The 25,017-nt window shown below is 51.7% G+C and overlaps 1 protein-coding gene and 2 long non-coding RNA genes across 11 annotated transcripts in view; 1 reads left to right on the top strand and 2 right to left on the bottom strand.

Annotated features, from left to right (window-relative positions):
- LOC113251999 (uncharacterized) overlaps positions 1–25,017 on the bottom strand; it is an 86,530-nt gene that overhangs the window by 26,359 nt on the left and 35,154 nt on the right. For 3 of the 6 annotated variants that reach the window (XR_008957930.1, XR_008957931.1, XR_008957933.1), the window contains exons 1-3: positions 18,257–18,921; positions 2,924–2,985; positions 1,541–1,864 (exon numbers count right to left, since the gene is read on the bottom strand). This is a non-coding gene — a long non-coding RNA (uncharacterized LOC113251999). Of the gene's footprint in view, positions 1–1,540; positions 1,865–2,923; positions 2,986–3,538; positions 10,101–18,256; positions 18,922–25,017 lie in introns of those variants that run through there. The other 3 variants (XR_008957932.1, XR_008957934.1, XR_003314678.4) reach the window with 3 other exon arrangements.
- Positions 737–24,061, top strand: BAG3 (BAG cochaperone 3). Of its 4 annotated transcripts, none has more exons than XM_026494257.4 (4): positions 737–1,245; positions 16,625–16,954; positions 18,917–19,321; positions 22,686–24,061. In XM_026494257.4, exons 1-4 carry the CDS (start codon positions 1,066–1,068, stop codon positions 23,502–23,504), a joined length of 1,734 nt encoding a protein of 577 aa, XP_026350042.1. In that variant the 5' UTR covers positions 737–1,065; the 3' UTR covers positions 23,505–24,061. The 4 variants fall into 4 exon arrangements, with proteins under 4 accessions (XP_026350042.1, XP_026350041.1, XP_048074686.1 ...); XM_026494256.4 differs by having other exon boundaries at positions 22,683–24,061; XM_048218729.2 differs by lacking the exon at positions 737–1,245 and adding an exon at positions 15,357–16,003.
- Positions 20,717–22,775, bottom strand: LOC130542982 (uncharacterized). The gene is made up of 2 exons (XR_008957936.1): positions 21,851–22,775; positions 20,717–20,758 (listed from the first exon to the last, which is right to left on the bottom strand). It is a non-coding gene; the product is annotated as an uncharacterized LOC130542982 (long non-coding RNA).

The following is a 25,017-nucleotide window of genomic DNA, read 5'->3' as shown; positions in this document are numbered from 1 at the left end:
TTAGGTTACAAGTACAACCACCACTGAATCAACCAAACAACAATTTTCCATGACCGGACTTGGTCCCTACCTCCCAAATGAAGTTCAAGATCTAAGACAGCAAGAAACAACCTCTACCATAAGAAAGATCCAAACCCAAAAGAAGGTGATTTGTCTTTAAAGTCGTTCACTGCAATGATAGTTTGTATATTTGAGACGCATAAAACCACGGCTGACGCAATCTTTTTTTAGGCGTCCGAAGAAGGCAGGTGAGTTTCTATTTGCACTTGGCATTTTTTTCCCTGGCTTTGTTATGGTGTCAGATCAACATTCCGGAGCTCCTCGGACCCTTGAAAAAAAGTGATTAAAACGTACTCGAGGGACGCCAGTGTCCCCAAGTATCAGTGTATAAGGGAGCAAAGGGTGGGCGAGACTCTAGTTTAAAACCCACGAGTTTAGGCGCACGATGGCTTTGTTTTTATAGGAAGGAGCGGCAGCAGGCACCCTGCGCGCGAGTCCCAGTCCAGGGAACACCCACTCGGCTCCAAGCAGAGGAGGGAGTCTGAAAACCGAAACCGCCCGGCGCACACCGACGACGCCCCGGAGGCTGCCCGCCCCGCCAGCCAGTCTCGGCCCGGGAACACCCGCCAGGGCGGCGGGGCGACGGAGGAAGGGAAGGGGTGGGGGAGGGGCGGTCGGCCGAGGCCCCGCCCACGCCCCGCCCCGCCCCGATTATAGCCGATGACTCAGGGCGGAGCTCCGCATCCAACCCGCTCGCCGCCAACTTCTCTGGATGGGACCAGAAGTTTCTAGCCGGCCAGTTGCTACCTCCCTTTATCTCCTTCCCCGTTGGCAGCGAGAAGGCTATTTCCAGACACTTCCACCCCTCTCGGGCCACGTCACCCCCTCCTTTAATTCATAAAGGTGCTCGGCGCCGGCTTCCCGGACACGTCGGCGGCGCGCACCGCTCTCGATCCGGCCACGGCCAGCGAGCGACTCGGCGCCTGAAGGCCCGGCACCCCGCGACCCGGCACCCCGCGACCCGGCACCCCGGCGGCCGCCCCTCCGGGCCGACCCCGACCCAGCATGAGCGCTGCCACCCATTCGCCCATGGTGCAGATGGCGTCCGGCAACGGCGCCGGCGACCCCCTGCCCCCCGGCTGGGAAATCAAGATCGATCCGCAGACCGGCTGGCCCTTCTTCGTGGACCACAACAACCGCACCACGACGTGGAACGACCCGCGCGTGCCCCCCGAGGGCCCCAAGGTGAGCCAGCCTGCGCCGCGCCCGGGCCGGCGTCCCCCTCGACGGCGAGCCGCAGGGGCGGCTGCACCGGGCGGGGCTGCGGGGACCCCGGGCGCACCTGCCGGCGGACGCCCGCGCCCGGGGTCCGCCGGCTGCGCCCCGACGAGCCCCCTTCCGGTCCGCCCTTGGCCGGCGTCGGGGCGAGGGAGAGGCCCTTGAAGTGGGGGGACACTGCCCTCCCCGGGCCGCGTTTGGTTCCCGGGGTCGGCCCGGGAAGTGCGACCCGCGCGGTGGCGCCAGGTGCCGTCCCACCTACCGGCTCCGAGGGGCCGAGGGCCTGGTGGCTGGGGTGGGCCGGGGCTCCGGAGGGGCGGCCGGCCTGGTCAGCTCCGGAGGCCCGGGCCAGGCCCCATCCGCGGCCTCTGCGACTGCCCGCCCACCCCGGCTGAGGTCCGGGTTTCACTGCTGTCGGCGCTCGGGCAGACGCCGTAGGGGGCCACTCGCAAGCTTGGGGGTGGTCTCGAAGGAATTGTGCCTCCTGAAGTTCCTCAGCTTGGTCGAGGGGCATCTTGACTTCACTGTCTCAGGCACAGAGTGACTCAGGGGACTGATGTAAATACGTTTTTCCCCGTTTTTGTATCTGCAATTAAAATTGTATTACTGTTCGAAACGGTTTTCAGTAAGAATATATTCTAGTATGATTTGTTGAAAACAAGATGTTCTTCTCCCAGGCAGAGTCTAAACTAAAAATGTGAGACTGTCTCATGGTTGATGATTGCCTTAAGACATTGCCTCACACTGGCATGAAAGAGAATGGTTTTTTTTTTTGTTTTGTTTTAATGGCATACATTCCCTTCCTTGTTATGGTATTAAAATACCTGGGATTTGTTTCTAATACACAAATAACTAATACAGAAGTACTTTTGTGAATGCAGCAGAAGTGTGCCTCATTTCCATATCTGCAAAGATATATGCTCTTTAACCCTTAAGAGCATGAAAGTTTAGAAATAGAAATTTGGAATCAGTCTGTTAAAAGAGTACAACTAAGTGTGCTACACTTCCAATTTTCTATAAATTTGAACTATTTCAAAATAAAAACCTTGACAAAAAAGAAATACACTTAAAGAAAGGGTCATGTTATGCTGTCTGGGCAAAATTAAAAAAAAAAAAGCCATAAAGAGCTGGTCACTTGTTTTGAAGACTTAAAAATTCACAAAATTAAAAGTGCTTTATAAATCATTATTTTAAAAGAAGTGTTTGTGTCATCCACTTTCATTTCTATGCATTTTTTAAACGAAAAATATTGATGAAAACCTGGTGCACGACAGTGAGATGTTAAACATTCAACAACTTACGTTTATAAGAAATTAATTGTATATTTTTATCTGAAAATTAGTACAGGAGAATGTAATTAGCTGGGCTGGGCATAATTATATATACTTTTTTGTGTGTCTGTTCAGCCCATAATTGGGTGAAACTGAAGCACATTTCAAACCAGCCCTGTTCCTGCAGCCTGCATGGATGTCAATCTCTGCTGTGGTGTAAATCTGTCATTTCGAGGCCTCCTTCCTATGGAGACACGGACTGTCAGAATCTGCCTGCACCCTTTGTTGTGAGTGAAGGTCAAGTTTGAACATAGCCACTGTACGTGCAGTGTAAACCCAGATTGCCAACACTTTGTTTTTAGAATAAGACTCACCCAGCAAGTTGAGATCTTTGTGTACCCATCCAGTGGATTGGTTAGGCTGTGGTTTCATAAACCTTTTTAAAGGGAAAAAAAACCAGGTTGAGTTACTATTATTCTCAACAAATAGAGAAAACAGCCACTAAATCAGAAGTCTGACGCCAGAAAAGTGGACTTGAAAATTAAGTCAGCATTTTGAAGTTGAAAGGCCCACGAAGATCTTTTTTAGCTCAACCTCTTTCTTTTACTGAGAAAGAAACCCAGACAGTTCAAGTGTGTTTCCAGGGGTCACTCAGCTGGTACTAATAGCAAAGAGAACTATACCAGAAGGTCCTGATACGAGGCAGGGTATCTGCTCAGAAGAAGGTAGAAGTGTCTAGAATTTTTGTGAAACTGTGAAGCGTGCAGGCTGGAATACTTGGTTGTTTTGTGTCCTCCTGGCCACCAAGGACTGCGTGGCTGACCTCTGTGCTGTCATTACTTGGATGGTGATGACTGGATGTGGTAACTCAAGAAATGAGTTCTCTTTACCAGATTAACTACTTGAGGTTTGTCAGCAAGGCACCAGAACTTTGGAAGAGTGCAAACATTCCATTCATTGGCTCTTTGGGAACTTCACGGCTTTCTTACCTGTGCTTTGAGATACACAGAACATCTGGGTGACTCATTCAGTTTCACTTCCATGAATGACATCTTCCTCCAGACTAAATACGACGGAAAATCCTTCAATATTGTTTTATGTTAGAAATTGGCTTCTTAATGTGGAACGAGAAAGGGCCCTGGCATGAAACAGAGGGTGATTTTGGAGGAGCTGAGCTAAGAGGACCCTCTAACCATCCTTATCTTCAAGAGGAGATGAGATCCATCAGTAAAGAGCTATTTGTTAAACATGAAAAAACAGAGGAAGCCCTTTTTGGGGGGAAGACCGCTTCTGGGTGTTTATAGTCTAAGCTTGTTGGTAAAGGAATGGCTTTCATGGAAAGGAAGTGATTAGAACTTTGTGTTTCATTGAGTCTTGTACTCTGTCGTTTTCGAGTGCATCCTCCCACAATGCCCTGAGGTAGTTAGAGTGACTCTCTGTCCCTAGTTTTACAGAGGGGGCAAGTGTCTTGCCCTTCATTGAAGAGGCAGGGAGGCAGGGCGGCTACAGACTAAGACTTTGGGCTTTATCCAGGTCTGCTCTAAGCAACTGGACCTCCCCACCTGCAGTCTTCCTGGATGTTGGGCTTGCCACTAATCTCCTGGCAAGTTCATTCCGGTCCAGGCCCCTTCCCTGGCAGAGAGGTTGGCGCTCACTTTGGAGTCTGAAGATGTGCAGCCGCTCCTCCCGGTTCTCCCCTGACTAAACAAAGACTGGATGCTTTGGAGTGGGGTGCTGTGCTGCTGTCTCAAACCCTCCTGGGACCAGAGGGAGACCCTTCTCCCTCCACGAGCAGGGCTGTTCTAGCTTTGCAGATCTTAGTGGTCACAGCACAGATTCCCAAGGCCAGCAGTCTCCTGGGAAGCCTTTTAAGAACACAGATTGCCAGCTGCTTCGTCCCCCTACCTGCCCCTCTACCCCCCATGTTGAATCCGAATTTCGCAGGGTAGGGCCCAGAAATCTGTACGTCAGAGAAGTTTCCCAAATGATCATGATTTTGCCAGACTGGCATTTGGGAGCCACTGGTGGCCGGTGATCCCATTTTGTAGGGGGAGGGGAGCTGCAATTTAGTGTCGGCCTTCCTGCAAGTAGGCCCTGGAATCCCTCAAAGCTGTGCCTGCTTAACATCTAACATGCAGAGCCTTTGCCTGAGGCCCATTGTCCTTCTTGGTGCAACTCCCCTGGTGCCTGGCTTGTGCGAGTGTGAATATGGGAGTGGCAGTGCCCTGAGTCAGATTTAGGGCAGTCCCAAGACCTTCCTGTACCCCAGAAAGAAGTGAGCCAGAGCATTTCCTTCCTGCTTTGCCTTCCCAGCAGAAGCTCACCATAATAATCTGACAGATTACACTCGGACCCCGGGACAGGGATGGAGAAACATCCTTTCAGAGGAAATTGGAAATGTTTTGAGTTACGATTGAAGTAGAGAGACCCATTTATTTTCTGCTTCAGGTTTAGCCGAGCCTCCTGAATTTTCTTAAAGATGAGATCATTTTGCTCTTTGCAGATCGATTACAAGCTCTTGGGCCTCTTAGCAGAATCAGAGCACAATCAGGAAATGAGTGGCCATTCTCTCCTTTGTATTTTCTAGCAAGTTGCATGATGGGGGAACAAATTCCTTTGCGACTGATGAACAGGGATTTGTTGGGGGGGGGGGTGGATAAAGAGCATGGCCAGATGCCTTAGATGTCCAGCTCATCCAAGACCTTCATTTTACCCTCCAAAGAACAGGCTGTGTTTGGCTTATGTAAGAACTGAACATAATTCGTCCGGTTTTGTAGAGTAGACTTGCCCTTTACGAGGATAAAGCCGGTACCCAGGAGCTGTGGCGGCATTTGACATTAGCCAGGGCCAAGGAGGGCTTAGCTGTTTGATGCTCTTGGGGCTGGTTGTGAGTCGGAAAGCTTCAGACCACCCGTGGGGCTTGATCAGCACTGTCCTCCTGTCCCCATTTCTGAAACGACACACACTTGCCTTATATAAGGCACTCGACATGTTTATCAGTTCCTTTTGACCTTTTTTAAATGGTCTGGTGTTTATCGTCAAAAATAGGAAACCATGCATAATAACCCGAACCTACTCTTCCTCCTTCACATTTTTGCTGCTTTAATGTTGCTCTTAGATATTTAAGACATCTTATGCAGGAAAACTGGGAGCAGAAGACAGAGGCTTTGCTTATTAGGAACCTCTGAGGACCCATTAGTGCTGATGAACACTGAAGAAACCTCTGTCGTCGACCTGATTGTGGAATTTTCGAGTGCCTCCCAGCTCACCATCGCTGGCTAATTGAGTCTTGATTCGGGCTCCTCTTCTGCCTCCGATCTGACTCACAGCTGGACTTTTGAAGCTAAACCCCAAATCCCGTCCTCTGCAAATGTGTGGACATTGATCCTCACTGCTTGCTTGGCACGGTGCGATTGTGTGAGATGTCTGGTGTTATTAAGTCTTCACATATTTCTGTGAAGATTTCTTCGGGGCCTTAGGAGCGAGGCAGCTTGCAAAAGCTTCATGAGAGAGAATTTCTTTAGGGTAGAATGAACCTTATATTTTTTTGTTTATACACACATATATGTGCGTCTGCATATTTATGTGCCAAATGCGGGTTGGGTGCTTTACAAACCTTATTGCTTTAAATCCTCAGAAGAGCTCTCTAAGATGGAAACTATTAGATGCATCTGAGGCCTGTCAGCTGTGACACCACGGAAAGACTGTTGTGGCCAGAGGTTTTACCCTCACCTTTGGTGGGGGGGGGCATCTGGAGGGGTGACAGATAGCCTCGCTCCCCGTGGGCCTGACTGCTTCTCAAAACTCCTTTATGCTCAGAGCTCCCCAGGCACGGACGGCCCCAGTTGATTAGAGACCACTCGTTTCCTGAGCTTAGGAGATGGGCCCAAGTCTTCATTCATTCATTCCATGTGAAATTTACTAAGCGTCTGCTCTCTGCAAGTCATGGTGTTCAATGCCATGTGGAGGACAGGTCTGTCTCCTTCTCTGCCATTCTCCGTGCAGCATTTCTGACGTGTACCTCTCTCCAGTTGGAAGCAGGCTATCCCTGCTCCAGACTCCACGTTACTTTGATTGGAATCTTTCTTCCAAACGGTGGCACTTCCCTGCTTTGCTCTGGGGTCCTGTCTCTTTCTGCTGCTCAGTGCCTGGCAGGGTCTCCAACCTCAGTAAATGGTTCCGTGTGGAGAAGAGTAAAACCTGGGCCGGGCTCCGGAGTGGACAGGCTGGTAGAAGAAAAGCTGCCCTTATTGAAGTGCAGGCTCGAGCCCAGAGTTAGTGGAAGTTGCTGGAAGCCTTCTGTTGTTTCCTAAGCACTGAAGTGTTGTCCTGGGCTCCCCAAGGTCCCCCGGGGGCAGATTCCTTTTTACTGCATTTCTAAATGGCCTTTTCTCCACAAAGGACTTCAGTATTGATTCCCTAAGTTCATCCGTTTGAGTCTGGAGAAGCCCTTTTTTGTCCCTGCCAGAGACACAGCGTCTTGGAGCGGACAAGCTGGAGAGGCTGGGAGCTCCCAGCAGCCAGACGCCGCTAATGCCCAGCTGCACAGAGAGCAGGCTCCGTGCTGTCAAAGGAGTGTCTCTCTCTCTCTCACTTTTTCCCCCCATGTGGCCGGCAGTAAGACCAGACAGTGCACAGTGAGGCTTCTTATTCACTGGCAATTCAGAAAAGCCCAGAATTACAGATTGCTCACTGCCTACGTCAAGAGCCTGTAAACAGAGTGGCTGCCCCAGAGCTCCGAGCACAGAGCAGTGTCCCCAGTGACTGAGGTGAGACTCTTGCCACTGAAAATTCCCGAGCATCCTGTTGGAGAACAGCCATTTCCTATTTTGAAATCACGTCCTCAGTGTTCATTAAGGTCCAATTGTAGATTTTTTTTCCCCCGTTATTTTAAAGGTTCTTCTGAGACCCTGGATAGGTGAGTTAAATCCAGACAGCAGGAAGCTAGGAAAGAATGTGTGTGCAGAAGACAAGGCAGCCACGTCACTTTTTGAATCTTCCACCTTCATCCCACAGACCCTGAGTGTCAAGCAGGGGGACCAGCCCTCCTGCCCAGACAGAGCTGGGTTTTCTCCCTCCAGAGGCGCCATGCTGGGCGCATGGAGCTGTGGTGACTCAGAATGGAGCAGAGCACGGCACTCTCGCCTGCCCTGCCTGAGCCAGGCAATGACTCAGCACCGAGCACTGGGTCCCTGGCCCAGAGTACACTTGAACTGAATGTTCCAGGTCTTGAGCCTCAGCCCGGCTCGACCGGGCAAAACTAAATGCTTTCTCCCCTGCTGCGTTGTACCCTGGGAAGATGAAGGGTTTGAAGATTTTAGCCACAATTATTATTACAGATTGTATAGGTGTGGCAAGAATAGTGAAAGGGTGAACACATCCCTGGCCTTGATGTCAGACAAACCTGGGTTCTGGTGATCTCAGATAAATCACTCCTCTCTGAACCTTAGTCTCCCCTTCTGTAAAATGGGAACACCACCTTGCCTGTCCATCAGGATTGTGAGGTTCAGGGGGGATAGTGCGTGGAAAGTGATGAGTCAGGGCCCTACTGGACATCTGTGTTCAATCCGTGGAAACAGTCATAGCCTCCACTAGAAAGTAGGAGGGGATTCACCACATGGCAGACAGATCTGTCTGGACATGGCTCCCAGGTAGGCCTCAAGTCTTTTTTCTCAGAAGCAAGCCCCTGACCCCCTTGTACTACCTTAGCTGGCTGTCTTTTGACTAGTGTCTGGATGCCCTCAGCACCCTTCCCCGGGGTTCCCATGCCCCACATTACTCGGCGACACAGCAGGGGGGTCAGGCTGTTGGGCCTTCTGGAGCCTCAACCAAACCTGCAGCCCACAGCCCCAACCAGCTTCATCCCTGATTCATCCCTGATCCCTCTGCCATGATGGGCCAGGAGGCACTGTTTCCTGGCCTCTACTGCATGGGGTGGTGTGTTAACCCTCAATCTTGACTCCTTTAGGGGAGTGTTTCCCTCCACATCTCTGTACAGACCCCAGGACAGTTGCCAGGCAGGAGCGAGGTCCCCAGTCAGTGTTTTGGGGAAACTGAGTCACATTACCTAGGGGCTGGCCATTTGCACAGCTGTTCTGGACCCAGCTCTCTAAGGGGTGGAAATGTCACTGCAGGTGGAAGGAGAGGGGGGTTTGCTAATTGCCACTGCCCTCTTGGGGGAGTGTGGTTGTTAGAAGAATGCTTTGAGCAGCTGCTTAGGGTGGGGAAGAGAGTCCCCAGGAATTCCCCTCAAGGCAGCTACCCTGGGTTAAAAGGGCCCTAGCCCTAGCTGCAGTTGGTGAATTGGAGATTTGTGGGGGGAGGGGGCTGATTTTGTACAAAACGCCTATCTAGTGAAGCCCTGCGCCCTGATACCAACAAACACTTGCATAGTTGGTGGCTAGCAGATGGCAGAGCCAAGTGATTGGTCAGTGTTCCACCGTCATATGAGATCAGTCCTTGAAAAACCCATGCAATGAACCATGAGGGAGTCTCTTTATGTAACTTCAGAGTTTGCTTCCTGATATGGAAATTTCAGGTATTTTTCCATCTGTGATTCGTGATTTCAGATCCTTAGAGCAGGTGTCTCTACTCCTTTTTTCTGAAGAGGAACTAGCTAGGGTTTTCATTTCCCTTAAGCCATGAGTTCAGGAGCTGGGCATCGGGTGACTGGGTTTCTTGGCCTGGTAACTGCCCGTGTGACCTTGGGCCACACCTGCTACGTGGAATCCTTGAGGAGGGCTCCAGGGGGTGGGGCATATGGGGAGGCTGGAGGCTGGTGCTCAAATGCCAGCCATGGTCCATGGTGCCTCGCCTGCAAGGTGCCCGCACACCTTGCTGGGGGACACACTGAGACTGTTGGTGAGACGCCAGGAGAGGTTCTGCTCCCAGACAGATCCTCCTGCCCCGCCCTGGCCTGGGTTTTCTCACTGGGTCTCAGGGGCGGGAGTGCAAGGAGCCACAGTCAGAGCAAGTTGAGTGTGGATTGGTCTTCAGGGACGTCCCTTCAGAGTGGCTGGGCTGGGACTTCTTGGAGTGAGAGGGGAGGTTAGGGCTCGGCCCCTAGAGCGTTGGGCTGTGTTTGCTTCCAGATGGTAAAGCATTAGATACAGTTCCCAACAGAGAAAATAGCACCCTTGCTAATTAGTGTCCTTAAGACTCTCGGATAAAGGGGCTTCTAACTCCTAACAGGCTTATTACCGATTGGTGAGACGCTGAGGCTTTAGGCATCGTACACTATAGCCTCAACCAACTGTCGCTCCGAAAAGCTGGGTCTGTCAATAACCGTGTGTGAATGAAGGAACGTGATTGTGTAGGGCTTGGAGCAGGCTCAGTTTACAAAGCCTTTCTTGTGCTTTATTTCACTTAAATCTTGCAAAAATCCCTGGGAGGTGTGGGGATTTTTCCAGCTGGAGAAACTGAGTCTTGGTAGCCAGGAGTCCTGTCTGCGGGCATAGAGCTGGTGAGCAGCAGGGTGGGACTGGAGCTCAGGGTGAGAAACGCTTGAAGTCCGGGGCTCACGCTGGTTCGTTCCTGCTGGTTTGGACACAGCTGCAAAGAGACGAGGTGCTAAGTTTCATCCTATAGAAAGTTTTCCCTGGTGGGAACGTATCGGGACACCTGTCTCAGTGATCCCAGGATAAAATACGTGGGCTTTGATAACAGGCAATCAGATACAGCCTCCAGTAGCCCTGTCACTGGGCTGCGTCCAGAAATGGTGGTCAGCACAGACTGTTGTCTTACCAGAAGCACTGTGCACGGACTCCTGTGGAGGTGGAATTTGCTTGCTAGTCACAATTCACCTGGTGTCCATTATGTGCCCAAACTTGGGCGGAGGGAGAGACCCTTGATCACATGCAGTGGGAACTGGAGGAATTTCGAGTTTGCTGAGGGTCGTGTCAAATTGGCAATAATGCTTACTTCATTTCCATGGCCTGAGCCTGCCAAGCGGAAAGTCTTGGATGGATGTTGAAGCTCAACTGTCTGTGCTTTAGAAGGAAGTTTTTCTTTCGTTTTGTTTCCGGCCTGCTAGAAGTGAGCCAAGCAACTTAACTTCGATCCAGGCCCTAGATATATGGGGAGTTCAGGGTTCCTGTTTTCCTCCATCTTTTTTTCTTTGTTTTAGAAGTTTTGAAGTGTCATTAGTAAAAGTCAGTACCTGACCGTTGTGAATGCTCTTCTGGCCTCCAAACCCAGTTCCTGGATCTGTGCCCTGCTTGAGACTCCTGGGCTGTGGAGATGAAGTGCTCCGGGGCAGCCCTGAAAGTTAACCTTTTGTCACTCGCACCCTTCGCTCAGACCACACTGGTGGGAGCTATGACTTGTAGGTGCTGAGAACACATTGGAGAGCGCTGTGCCACGGAATTGAGGTTGAGGGTTGCTGGGGGCTGTTTTCAGGGTTCAGAGGCCACTCAGTGAACAGGGAACCAGTTGTGGATAGGTCAAGGCAAACCCTGCTCCCCAGCTGTCCCCAAAGCTGCGAAGACTATAAAAGTGCAGGGTTCAGCACAGTGGTTGGCATATCCCTGGTAGGGACCCAAAAGCTGTTGTTCTTACCCTACTTTTAAAGCACAAGGAGTCCTGGGGCGCCTGGGTGGTGCAATCAGTTAAGCACCCGGTTCTGTGTTTCAGCTCAGGTCATGATCTCAGGATCGTGAGATCGAGCCCCATGTCAGGCTCTGTGCTCAACGGGGAGTCTACTTGAGATTCTCTCTCTTTCTCTCTCTCTCTCTCTTCCTCTGCCCCTCCGAGCCCCCTTTGCTCGCTCTCTGTCTCTCTCACTGAAATAAATAATTCTTTAACAACGACAACAACAACAACAAAAGGCACAAGGAGTCCTTCCCAGGGGTCAGTGGCCGCCTCTTCATTTGGGACATGAAACATTGGGACACGTTGAATCCCAGTGACTTCCATTATGATTTAACTGAACACAGTTAAGAGTGGTCATTTTTAGATTTCTTTGATGTCAACTTTTCCTTTTGAGCTTTATGTGCATGTTTAAAGCTAAGGGGACCTTGGAATAAGGGCCATGAACGCCAGAGTGGGAAGGAACTTCACGTAGATAGTGTTTCTCAGTGCAGTCCTGGTTAGGCTTCCCCACATACCTACCCAATCACACTGTCTTGGGGTTGGGCTTAGGGTCTGCATTTTTATGCCTTTTCTGGGTGCTCCTGATGCCCCCTAGAGTCTGAGAACCACTGCTTCACAGAGTACCTGGACTCCCCTTCATTGTACAGCCGAGGAAAGTAAGGTCCAGAGAGGCGATGTGAGCTGCTTATATAACACGTATTTAGGGGCAGATCCAGGTTTAGTACTGAGTGCTGTCTCTCTCCTCTCTCTCCGCATCTCCTAGCTGCTTCCTTAGTGCCCACATTGTTATTAAAAACCAGCAGCAAAGCTCTGGTGCTCTGAAGAGTGCTCTTAAGCAAACAAGACTTGCGTAAGGGCTCACCCAAGCTCAGAATCTGACCCCAGGCTTCTCTCTTAATAATACCTTGTACTTCATAGGGCAGATTCAGGCTCATCTGGGGTAATGTTCTCTGCTTTTTATCCTGGCCATCTCGTGGAGTTGTTTAGTGCCCTGAGATCCGCCTCAAGATTTTAGCGCAGTGCAAAGCAAGGGAGAAGAATGAACCAGTTCATTTTATAAATGAATGTAGGGAGATAAGCGGTGAAAGTCTTATTTCCTAATCAGATCTTGTATATATGGATTCCTGACATCTTTGCCCAAAGATAAAGATGATAAGCTGAGCTGCACTGGAGAATAATACCTGGAGTGCTGTCATTACTCCTTAAGCTGTGGGGCAGGTGGCGAGGGAAGGACCTGCAACGGCCTGTCTGGTCACGTGATCGCAGCCCACCCCTCGCTCCCCAGAAGCGGAACCCCAAGGGGAGCGGTCCCTGGTCCCCACTGAGGTCAGAAGGGGTCAAGTCATGGGTCCTGTATTGAGGAGGCTGGCCTAACCAATAGGCTCTTTCTGGATGTGCTGGACCTTCTTAGGGGACTGAGGAGGCATGTTCTCCTCATACTCTGCGAGAATCATAACTATCACACATTTGTCTCTTTAACTTTTTTTCATTTTATTTTATTTTATATTATTTTAAGATAGGCTCCAGGCCCAGCTTGGAGCCCAGCACAGGGCTTGAACTCAAGACCTGAGCTGAGATCAAGAGTCCAGTGCTGGGGCGCCTGGGTGGCACAGCGGTTAAGCGTCTGCCTTTGGCTCAGGGCGTGATCCCGGCGTTGTGGGATCGAGCCCCACATCAGGCTCCTCCGCTATGAGCCTGCTTCTTCCTCTCCCACTCCCCTTGCTTGTGTTCCCTCTCTCACTGGCTGTCTCTATCTCTGTCAAATAAAATTTAAAAAAAATAAAATCTAAAAAAAAAAGAGTCCAGTGCTTCACCGACTGAGCCACCCAGGCGCCCCACTTTTCTCATTTTAAAATGTTGTCTTTTATTAGATTGTGATGAAAAGCACCATAGAAGACAGAACAAGCAATTTAACTCTTTCAGGTGGTGCTTTTTAGTTAGTAAACACTGACACAGCTGCTACTGACAGGACTCCGACCATAGCAGAGTGGACACGTCGGAAGGTGGGAGGCATCCGTGTTCCTGTTACGGGTCTTCGTCTAGGTGGGAGCTTCGCTGCTGGCTTCAGCTGTTCATTCATGTACAAGTGCTTACTCTTCTATTCTGTGAAGCTGGTGTGGCTTTCTACTTACCCCAGGCAGTGTTTTTCTAAACAAACCCCCCCCTCAGACGGAACTGGAGCATTCTTTTAGATGTGACTGAAGAGATGTGGGGTTTTTTATTAAATGGCATAAATGGATCAACTCCCACGGGACCCAGAGGGCAAAACGTCAAGGCCTCCCGGCTGCCCTTAACCCTCCCAGCCGGCAGCACCATCTCCCCGTCAACCCCAGGCTCAGAACTCAAGTCTTGCTAGTGGCCCTTCCCCGTCGCTCCTGCTGTCCTGCCAGGCACGGAGGCCTTTCCATTCTTCCTCTTGCGCACCTCCGTGGGTCACCCTTCCTTTCTGTGCCCTTGGCCCCGGCTTTGCCCTCACTTCCTTACCCTCATCCCTGACTCCTCCCCTCGTTTCCTGAGGTGTCCTGGTTTCTCCTTTCGGTTCCTTCTGTCTTGCTGAGGCATTTCTTGTCAGCAGCCCTCGGGACAGTGGATGTCGGGCCTCTGGGCCTCCGGCCTCACCGTCTCCAGCTCAGCACGTGCCTTCGGTGCTGTCCCCCTTCCCTCTGCTGCTCGGACTCCCCACCCCGCCTCCAGGGGCCACAGCTTCCCTTCACCAACCACAGGACCAAGACCAGACGTAGCACTTCTTCCCAGACCCAGGTGGCGTGTTGGCTCCAGGAGGCAGTGCCTGCTGTCCCCTCCTCTGGGCAGGCGGAAGTGCTCTTCCTTCCTCCCTCCCTCCTGCCCTCTATCCTTTGTCTTGCCTTTTCTCGTGTAGTTGTACAAAATATATTCAGTGAGATGCACAAAATGCGCAGCTCTTGGCAGGCAGCTGCCGTGCCTTCTGGATCCAGGGGCTTCCCCCAGGAGGAGCCAAGCCGCAGCCAGGTCCATCTAAGGTTTCCAGGCCCTGGGAGGGGCTGAGCTGGAGGCACAGCTAACAGTCGGCTTTGCGGGGGTGGTGGGGTTGGCACAGCCCTCACCTGTTAAAATCGGATAGGGTGGGTGGAATATGGCAGGGGCTGGGCAGTGGGGGGGGGGGGGTTCCAGGGAAGTCTATGCTTTGATAGGTTTGTACATACAATCTATCTGTTTACCACCGTGCAGAAAAAGAACATTTCCGTCCTCACAGAAGGTTCACGTCTCAGAAGGTTCAAGACCCTCCCAGTTACTCCCATGCCCTACGGGACAGCCGCTACTCTGAATCTTCTGTCAGTTAGCTTTGGTCTTCAGTTTTGATTCCTTCCACACTTTGGGATCTGCGCAGAGTGACTGTGTGCCTTTTTGGGGCGGGAACTCCCATGCCATGCTCCCTTCCGGGCGTCCTTCTTGCCTGTGCTCTCCTAAAACCCCCCAGCAGTCCTGCGAGATGGGTGCTGCTGGCTCCGTTTTCTAGATAAGGGAATTAAAGCTCACAGGTTCAGAGAATTATCTCAGATCACAGAACTGTTACTAATAGAGGTCAGAATCAACTGGCATCCTATCTAGGACAGCCCCGTCCTAGCTGGAAAAGCCCATGCATTTCCCCCATTTGCAGAGCCTCCCATGCTCTCTGGGGGGTTTGCTTCCTGTGTGTTTCGTGCTGTCTTCAACTGTCTTGTAAGCCCCTGGTCGGCAGGGATCGTGTCTCGCTGGTCTGGTAAGCCCGTAGTACCCAGGATCTGGGTAGCTAGAAGGTCACCAGGAGTACTCAGTGGATGAGGGCTTCCTAACTGCCCCCCCCGAGGATCGTGAGGATAGTTGAGGCTTTTGTACGTGGCTGCGAGGGAACCGTGAGCCTCCAGGCAACAAGCAGAGAAGATGTCCAGGACTTGTCCGGGCCCCTGCTTCAGGCTGGAAAGAGGGGTGCCCTGGTGAGGGGATCACATGCCGAGATGGCGGGTTAGGAGTCAGCACCGAGTAGCGCTGGGTGTCCTCAGTGCCTCTGCTACGTCCCTTCTGGTGCTTGTCTCACGGCAGGAATTGGCCTCTGAATGTGAGGCCTCAACCCACTGCCTGCTCTTGGGTGACCCGAGAGCCAAGCAGACTAAAATAATGCCGCCACCCTGAGCACGTGGGTATTCTAATCTGAGAGTGCCTGTCTGTTGGTGTCCGCAAGGACACAGCGACACCCTTGCCTCTCCTGTGTGCGGGAGGCCCGGGCAGGGGCTCAGCAGGAGGGCAGCGGCTGGCCACGGGGTCTGAAAGAGCTAAATTCCAGAATTCCAGGGTCCACCACCACTGACTGTTGCACACAAACACAGAAACAAGGCGAAATTATAATGGTCGAGCACGCGAAATGCAAATCAGCTTTCCTTGCTTGTGACTGGTTTTGCAGCAGTGAGTTACACCTGCAAGCTCCTAGATTCTCAGTCCTTGGCATTTGTTTGCAGTTCGGAGAGATGCCTTCTGGAGGAAGGATCGTTCTCCTTCATCGGTGACCTAGCCAGAGGAGTGTAAGTGGCACAGTTCCGTAGCGTCCTCCCCTGTAAAGGACCCTCTAGAAGGGTTCAGGAGATAGTCAAGACTAGAAGCCTTGGGGGTCCCTGACTTTGGTTGCTCAGCCCGTGGTGAGAAATGACATTGCCCCGCGAGTGACTAACCGGCCTTGTTGTCTGAAACAAGATCTTTCTCTGTGGTACATCTGGAACTTGGCCTTCTCTAGGGTCCCAAAATAGCCAGGCGGCTGAAGGGACAACTTCATGAGAGGACACGAGAGGGACCCCAGCCACTCCTCGCCAGAGCAGCCTTTGTTGGCATCATCGGACCAGCATAATTCATCCTCCGTAATTTGTTCTCCTGCTCTGCTGCCCCTGTGTGCCTTCTTATCTCCCTTTCTTGCAGCTTGTTCCAAAAATGTCCCCGGGTAGGCAGCCTGGCCCCACTGCCGCCTCTCTGCAAGGATGTCCAAGCTGTGTCCTGTGTTTGGGTCCCGCACAGCCCTGTGTTGTTAGGAAACGCTAGGACCTTTGAGGAAGCAGGGAAGCTGGCTGTAATTTAGTGAGTTGGACTGACTCATCCTCGCGCCTTCTGATCCGGGTCTCTGATTTGGGGGGCAGTCAGTGGCTCTCCTACATACGGCTGCTGGTTGTCACCCATAAAAGAAACCTGTCTGGCCAGTTTGGGAAATTGGGACGTCTCCGTGCTCAACGGATACCGTGGCTCACCTGCTTTCTCTTCATGCCTCTAACTCGTAAACGGCTGCCCATACAGCGGCCTCGTAGGGGAGGGGATGTCTGCCTGTGAGCAGCCTCGCTCTCTCTGCTCAGCCAGCTTGGCTGACGCCGGAGGTGGGGGAGGTGCCCAGAATCAGTCTGGAAGATGGCACTTAGCGCCATGTTTTTACCTCTTTGGGGGTGTTTTCTTCCCAGTTCCTAACCAGACCGTTTCTCCTTTTTGTGTTGTAGGAACCACCGTCCTCTGCAAATGGCCCTTCCCAGGAGGGCCCCAGGCTGCTGCCCGCTCGGGAAGGCCACGTCGTGTACCCCCAGCTCCGACCAGGCTACATTGCCATTCCCGTCCTCCACGAAGGCGCCGAGGGCCGGCAGCCGCGCCCTTCCTTTGTCTGTCCCCAGCCAGGGACACAGCGATTCCGAACCGAGGCAGCCACAGAGGCTCCTCAGAGGTCCCAGTCACCTCTGCGGGGTGTGGCGGAAGCCACCCAGCCAGATAAACAGTGTGGACAGGCAGTGGCAGCAGCTGCGGCAGCCCAGCCCCCAGGCTCCCACAGACCTGAGGTAAGGAGAGTGAGCTGGTGTATTCTGGGGCTGGCCCCACACCCTGGGCCAGGCACCTGCTAACACGCAGGGCATCTGGGCCTGGCCTGCAGCAGCAGAGGTCACCCAGTAAAGACAGCATGACAGCCCCACAGTGTCCCCCAGCATTTCACGGGCATGTGACCCCACAGGCAGGGGTCATGGCTTATTTTTGTGGCTAAGGAATTGGGGCTCAGAAGGGTAAACAGCTTGGTCCAAATGCATAAAGGTGAAAGTGTGGCATTTCTGGGACTGGGAGCCTGGCCTTCTGGCTCCTAATCTGGTGCTCCTTACTCCTACCGAACTTTCTGAACAGGAACACAGGGATAGCGATGTGTTATTTCATTCAGTTTAGTACTTATGGATCGGTATTAACTGCTTGGAGCTGTGTTGATAGGAAAATGAGGCACCATACCTGCCCACACAGTGTCCCATGGTTTAAAAGGAAACCCAAAGGCGCGCCTGGGTGGCTCAGTCGGTTAAGTATCTGCCTTCAGCTCGGGTCATGATCCCAGAGTCCTGGGATCGAGCCCCACGTCGGGCTCCCTGCTCAGTGGGAGCCTGCTTCTCTCTCTCCTCCCTGCTGGTGCTCTCTCTCTCTCTTGCTATCTCTGTCACTACCTCTCTCTCTCAAATAAATTAAAAAAAAAAAAAATCTTGGGGGGAAAAAAGGAAACCCAAAATAAAGAGTCAGGAAGTCAGCTGCTCGACGATAGGGTTTTATTTTTAAGCCTGAAGCCCATGCTTCAGTGCACTAATACCTAAAGAGTTCTTAATCCAGTTCTTAGCTGGGATTGGAGGGCCAGTGGACCCCAGTAGGACCCCTGAGCAGTAAGCCCTTCTGCGTGTCCCGTCTGCAGACTCTCCCAGCTGTGCCCAGCGGCAGTGTTCGTGAGTGCTGATTCTCGCTCCCTGTCTGTGCCCAGAGTTAGCCTTGCCTTCTCTGGCTCTGTTCTTTTCCTTTCTTGGAGAACTACCTGTATTAGTAATATTTTTGTTGTAAAAATCAAAAGCGACAGGATGCCTGGGTGGCTCAGTCGGTTAAGCGGGTGCCTTTGGCTCAGGTGATGATCTCAGGGTCCTGGGATCGAGTCCTGCATCAGGCTCCCCGCTCAGCGGGGATCCTGCTTCTCCCTCTGCTTGCTCTGCCTGCCACTCCTTCTGCTTGTGTGCGCTCTCTCTCGCTCTCTCTCTGACAAATAAATTAAAAAAAAAATCAAAAGTGACACATTAATCAGAGAAATCTGAATGGGGCCCTTTGAAGCCAGCTGGGAAAACACCCACCTGATTTTCTAGGCGGTCCGGGGGCTGGCCTGCTTCGGGCCACGCAGGATGTGCTGCTGCTCCGTGTGCCCAGCTGCATCCTCTGTAGATTGCAAGGGAAGGGTTAGAGAAGGTGACATCGGAACAACAGCAGCAGCAACAATGGAAGCAGCGCCTTGAGCACTTCTGTGTGTGGCCCTGGGGCTGAAGCATATTCACGGATTGTCTTCCTGAATCTTCTAGTCAGCTTGGGGATGAAGGGGCATCTTTTCCATACTATCGGTGCTCAGAAGGCTACTGAGGGATGCCTGGGTGGCTCAGTCGGTTAAGCATCTGCCTTTGGCTCAGGTCATGATCTCAGAGTCCTGGGATCGAGCCCCACATGGGCTCCCTTCTCAGCGGGGAGTCTGCCTCTCCCTCTTTCTCTGCCTCTACCCACCCCGCTCTTGTGCTCTCTCTTTCAAATCAATTAATTAATTATTTTTAAAAAGGCTATTGAGCTGGTAAGAATTGGGATACTCCTTGGCTCCAGAGCCGCGAGTCCTAGCAGTGCATTTTGGAGATGGTAAGGTTTACAGGTAGAAGGTCCCAACACATTACCCAGAGCAGGCACATAAAGGAGGCAGGGTTGGGGCATCAGGGCAGAGGGTCACTCATGCCTCTACTCTTTGTGTCTTGCAGCGATCCCAGTCTCCAGCTGCTTCGGATTGCTCGTCCTCGTCCTCCTCGGCCAGCCTGCCCTCCTCCTCCAGCAGGAGCAGCCTGGGCAGTCACCAGCTCCCCCGGGGCTATATCCCCATCCCTGTGATACACGAGCAGAATGTCACCCGGCCAGCAGCCCAGCCTTCCTTCCACCAAGCCCAGAAGACCCACTACCCAGCTCAGCAGGGTGAATACCAGACCTACCAGCCGATGTACCACCGGGTCCCGGGGGATGACTGGGAGCCCCGGCCCATGCCGGCAGCATCCCCATTCCGGTCACCCATTCGGAGTGCATCCAGCCGGGAGGGCTCTCCAGCCAGGAGCAGCACACCAGTGCACTCACCGTCGCCCCACCGTGTGCACACCGTGGTCGACAGGCCTCAGGTACGGAGTTGGTGTCCACAGACTGGCCCGGCAGCATCTCTCCAGGGGCTGAGGGGCTCTGTGCAGGTGCCCTGGTTCCTCCGTGGGGCCTAACTAGCTCACACACGTGTTACTGGGGGAAAGCGAGACCCTGGAATTGGCTGGTCATCAGCAGAAACGCAGGCAGGGCAGGTGCTGGGAACTCTCAGTACTTTCTTTCGCTTTTGCTCTCTGTCACTGCAGCTGCCTTCGGGGCAGAACCTCCACGACCTCGGGGGAAATAGCCGGGCAGCATGTGTCGTGTCACTCACACACCTGGGACCCGGGTCCCTTAGCGCCCACCACACTTTTTCAGGGCCCTTCAGATCCCTTCCACACCCCAGCCACAGCCTCGTCTCCAGTGTTCCAGGAAGCTTGTCTCCTTCCTCATGGGTACGCCTTCTCCACTCTGCAAGCCCTTTCTGTTCTCCCCGCCTCTGTGCCTTTGCTCACGCTGACCCAGCTCCCTGAGATGCCAGTACCATCCAGGTTCTCCCCATCCTCCAAGGGACCAGCCAGTCTTGCCTCTTCCGTGAAGCCGCCTCCTCTTCCTCGCGGCATCCCATCACAGTCCCTACGGCTCGGCGTGGGTTACTCTGTGCCTTCCAAAAGCGTTCATCTTACCTGTTCAGCTCTGAGCTTGACAACAGGAATCTGTCTTTCTCCTCTCTCCTGTGGGGCAAAGGACCACATTACATGGCCTGTTGATGAGCTGGCTGGCAGGCTGGCTGGCTGGGAAACCTTCCAGCGTGGTGAAGTCGTAGGCACAGTCCTGTTCATCCTTCAGAGGCAACTCGTAGGGCACATCCTGGAGGAGGAGGTCGTTAGTTTGCACAGCTTGTAGCTTAGCAGAGCCTTGAGCAGCCCTGGGCCTTCCAACGGGAGCAGCCGAATTGGTTCTCTGCCACAGTTTTTAGAAGGAAAGCGCCTCGTAGACAAATGCAGGGTGTCTTACTGTAAATGGGGATAGCACCGTCCTTTGGTTCTTTGTTTAGCTTCTTTATTTGGAAATAATTTCTACCTTACAGAGGAGCTACAAGAATGATACAAAGAAACCCAGTATACCCTTCATCCAAACTCACTGTTAACATTTTGCTGTATTTGCTTTGCACATCGTCCATGTGGTTTCTTTGTTGGAGATTTAATTGTAGATACTGTGCCCCTTTATCCATAAATAATTCAGGAAATATTTTCCTAAGAAAGACCTCATTCGTTACCACAGTACAATGGTCAGAATCAGGAAACTTAACGTCCTTGCAACATGGTTGTCTGATACACAGTCCACTTTCAGATCTCCTTGATAGCACTTTCCCTGTTCTAGGATCTAATCTAGGATCACGAGCACCTCATTTAGATATCATTTCTCTTCATTCTTCCTTAATCTGGAACAGCTCTTCAGAGTTCCTTTGCTTTCATGACCTTGACATTTTCAAAGAGTATAAGCTATAGAGCAACCTCTCTTAAGAGTTTCTAAAGTCATTTTTCTTACCCAGAGATCATTTTATTTTATTTTTTTTAATGTTTTTTTATTATATTATGTTAGTCACCATACAGTACATCCCTGGTTTCTGATGTAAAGTTCGATCATTTTAAAACCCAAAGAGGTGTGTGTGGCTAGTTCTGAGAGGTAAGAGCCGGAGTGAGGCCGTCCGCGTTGGCAAAAGAGGTCTGGTGGAAAAGGGGGTTGTTGGCGCTTCGATGGCGAAGTAGCCGCCGGCTCAGGAATCCCAGGAAAGCAGTTGCCCACGTGCAGAGCTAGACATGCTTCCCCTCGTGTCTTTCCCGTATATTTCCCAGAATCAGCGAAACAATATTTAATCCTATTTCTTCCTTAACCTTGTTTGTGGTGCCCTCCCTTTTAGTGCCTGTTCTAAGATTTCTTTCTGAAGGTTTGCAAAGATTTGACCTAACTGAACATTATAGTGGAATTTAGTATTTTAAATTGGGAGTACTTTAGAAATCATGTAGTCTAACTCTTATTCCCCAATTAATGAAATTAGGATGTGTGAGATTTTTAAAGGAGTTTGGCAGAAACACTCATTAGCAAAGCTGTGCGCAGCCCTAGGCGTATTGCGGCGTCATTCACAACAGCCAAGACACGGAAGCTGCCCAGGTGCCCATCGGTAGATGAATGGGCAGAGCAGCTGTGGGCTACATACACATTGGACTATTCTTAGCCACAAAAAAGAATGAACTCTTGCCATTTGCAACAACATGGATAGAACTAGAGGGTATCAGGCGAAGTGAAATAAGTCAGAGAAAGAGAAATACCATACGATTTCACTCCGATGTGGAATCTAAAAGACAAAATGAGCAAACAAAAACCAAGCAGACCCGTATAAGCAGAGGGCAAATTTATGGTTGCTAGCAGGGCGGTACGCGGCGGGATGGGCAAGATGGGTGAAGGGGGTTAGGAGGTACAAGCTTCCAGTTACAAGATCACGGGGATGAAACATACAGCGTAGGGAATAGAGTCAATAACATCGTGAGAACAGACGCGGCTGTACTTACTCGGGGGAGCACTGCGGAACGTGTGGAACTATCGAGTCACCATGTTGTGCTCCTGAATCTAACAGAGCGTCCTCCATCCCCTCTACTTCAATCATAAAAGGGGGGGTGAGATAGTCACTGAAATGCTAGGAGAGCCAAGATACTTGTTTGAGCACAGCCCATATCGCTTGCAGTCACGTTAAAGAGCATCTCCGCCGGTGTAGCCAGGAGTCCGTGCGGAGACGCGCAGCCGAGCGTTGGCGCCCGTGCCAAATTCTCCCAGACCTAACTATTTTGGGCATCTCGCTTATTCTCAGAAAAAGACATCAGTCTGGGCAGAAACCACGAGGCTGTCATAGACTTAAAAAAAAGATTACAACTTTTTTGAAAGAGGACGTGGGACTGTCACTCCCGGAACAGAGGCTGTCCCCACGGTGTCAGGGAGGGGCGTGTGGCAGTTACTCCTCCATGGCTGCCTCCCCAAGATTCTGAGTCATGCGGGACTTTGCTCTGAGCTAAACTAGCTCGGCAGTCGGCGAGGTTTCTGGTGAGCGAGTTCTCATTTTTGAAAACTACACTGGTTTTCTCTTCGCTGCCCTAAGAATACCATCTACGGAAAGATTGAGTGAGCGGTAACAGACGCAGGGTGATGAGTGGACATGAGTGGCTCGGTCCCACACATGATCAGTACGTTTTCACTCTCTAACAGTATGTGGTTGACTTCAAACATCTCTTTCATCCCGTTAAAGCCGTTCCCCAGTTTTCTTTATAGTCAGTGGTACTAGCAACAAACGACTGCCTGGGACTCTCAGCCAGTTATTAAAAATATCTTTGTGTCCTTGCCTCTTCTCAGCAGCCCATGACTCATCGAGAATCTTCACCTGTTCCCCAACCTGAGAACAAACCCGAAAGCAAGCCAGGCCCAGTTGGACCAGATCTCCTTCCTGGACACATCCCGATTCAGGTGATCCGCAAGGAGGCCGATTCGCCACCTGTCTCCCAGAAGCCCCCACCCACCTCTGAGAAGGTGCAAGTAAAGGTTCCGGCGGCTCCGGTTCCTTGTCCTCCCAGCCCCGCCCCTCCTGCCGTCCCCGCGTCCCCCAAGAATGTGGCTGCTGAAGAGGGGGCAGCCCCCGGCCCCGCCCCCACAGAAGCCACACCTCCCAAACCAGGGGAAGCTGAGGCGCCCCCGAAACACCCAGGCGTGCTGAAGGTGGAGGCCATCTTGCAGAACGTGCAAGGGCTGGAGCAGGCCGTGGACAACTTTGAAGGCAAGAAGACAGACAAAAAGTACCTGATGATAGAAGAGTATTTGACCAAAGAGCTGCTGGCCCTGGATTCGGTAGACCCCGAAGGACGAGCCGACGTACGTCAGGCCAGGAGAGATGGTGTCAGGAAGGTTCAGACCATCCTGGAAAAACTTGAACAGAAAGCAATAGATGTCCCGGGTCAAGTCCAGGTTTATGAACTCCAGCCTAGCTCCCTTGAAACCGATCAGCCACTGCAGGAGATCATGGAGATGGGTGCCATGGCCACAGACAAGAGTAAGAAAAGTGCCGGAAGTGGAGAAGATCCCCAAACTGAAAGCCAGCAGCCAGAAGCCAAAGAGGCAGCAGCTGCAAACCCGGGCAGCACCGGCACGACAGACACAGCTGGAAACCCAGCCGCCCCGTAGTCTCCGCCGAACGCCGCAGACCCCGGGCCCTGGGAGCTGCCGGTGCGCGCTAGGGAATTTTAAGTTGCATGCATTTCAGGGACTTGGAATCCATTTGTTTTTACTATTCGTAGGCGCTTGGTGTACACAGTAACTTGGGTGGAGGCCAAACACACTAATTAAAGGGCTAAAAGGAAAACGATGCTTTTCTTCTGTATCCTTATTCTGTACAATAAAGAAGTTGCTTGTTTCAGAGGTTTAACCCCATTGCTTGTTGTTGGGGCCCTCTCTGTGCGCGGGCACCGCGCGTTAGCCATGGTTGTAAGCTGTCTTCGTGGAGCTCTGGACCGAAGCAGGTTTTGGGCTGGGAGATGGGGTGTTAATTTCCCATCGCATAAATATGGAATCCGTTTTTCAGAAACGTTGCCCTTTTAATGGGATGAGTCTCTTCATCTCATAGCTAAAAATAGCTAACTTTAGATAGAATAAAAAGTGCAAGGAGCCCTAGGAATATCTGTATGTTGGATGACTTTAATGTTACATTTTAAAAAAGGAAAATAAAGTAATAATATAACTCAGGATGGTTTTTTGTGATTTCTGAAGTTTCGAGGAGCGACAGCATCAAGATTGGGTCTCACTGGCTTTAGTAACAGTCCATGGCAGACGCAGTTACAGGCCGGTTCTGGAATCCACGACCTCTCTCTGGGCCCGGCTCATGAGAGAATGATTGTCCGTCACATTTCAGCCTCAGATGGCAGCTGTTACCTGGGAAGACTCGGGGCTGTGCACCCCGTTGATGGGAATGTCCGTCTTTGGATTGGCCCAGCTCAGGAGCAAGGGGCTGGGAGGGTCAGACGCACACAGGAAAAACAGTCCCTCGAGCTGCCCGAGGCTGACCAAAGTGTTGTGTGCAGTCCAGGTCACTGGGGTTGGGAATGTGTTCTGTGAGAGTCTTGGAGTCATCTTTATCGGACACTTCTCTGAGTCATCAAACCGGGCTGGGTTTATGTTCCCAGATTGGGTTCCTAGAAGCCATTGGGGTTAGGGTCACACGCACTCAGAAGCCACTGGGTGGGAAGAAGATCCTTGTTTGTATGCCAGTGTCTTTTAAAAGCTTGGGAAGGACCACAGCTTCTGAATGTGCTAGATTTTGGTGTTTTAATTATAAATCAAAAATGGAAGAAGAAGACAGTCCTGAGAACTTGGAACCCCCAGAGAGCATGCTGACGTAGAGCCCCCATGCCGAATTCCTCAGGACCGGACTGAGTTTAATATTGGTGTGTGACTGTGCCATACAAAAATACACGCTCCCGGAGTTGCCACTCTTAGCCCGCTGAGAAAGGTTGAAGTCATTCGGGTGGGAATCCGCCAGCATCGTTCCTGGGTGAACTCATGTGGGGAGTATAAGCTGACTGCTGATGACACACCATTGATTCTAGAAACCTGAATGTGTAAATAGGGGAAAAGGCTTCTACTGGACTTTTTCAAATGAACCAAAGATAAAGAATATGACCACTTCTTTTTGTGACTTGGG

Source organism: Ursus arctos, unplaced genomic scaffold, assembly GCF_023065955.2.
Source record: "Ursus arctos isolate Adak ecotype North America unplaced genomic scaffold, UrsArc2.0 scaffold_7, whole genome shotgun sequence".
Taxonomy (NCBI): Eukaryota; Metazoa; Chordata; class Mammalia; order Carnivora; family Ursidae; genus Ursus; species Ursus arctos.
The sequence above is the reverse complement of the archived record's forward strand: the minus strand, read 5'-3'. Positions and strand labels throughout refer to the sequence as shown.

What these genes read in the sequence shown, in the direction of transcription:
- BAG3 (XM_026494256.4), top strand. Translation starts at nt 1,066, where the DNA reads ATGAGCGCTGCCACCCATTCGCCCATGGTGCAGATGGCGTCCGGCAAC. An exon ending in CAGGCTCCCACAGACCTGAG is followed by an intron (nt 16,955 to 18,916) that starts GTAAGGAGAGTG and finishes TGTGTCTTGCAG; the next exon opens with CGATCCCAGTCTCCAGCTGC. An exon ending in CCGTGGTCGACAGGCCTCAG is followed by an intron (nt 19,322 to 22,682) that starts GTACGGAGTTGG and finishes GCCTCTTCTCAG; the next exon opens with CAGCCCATGACTCATCGAGA.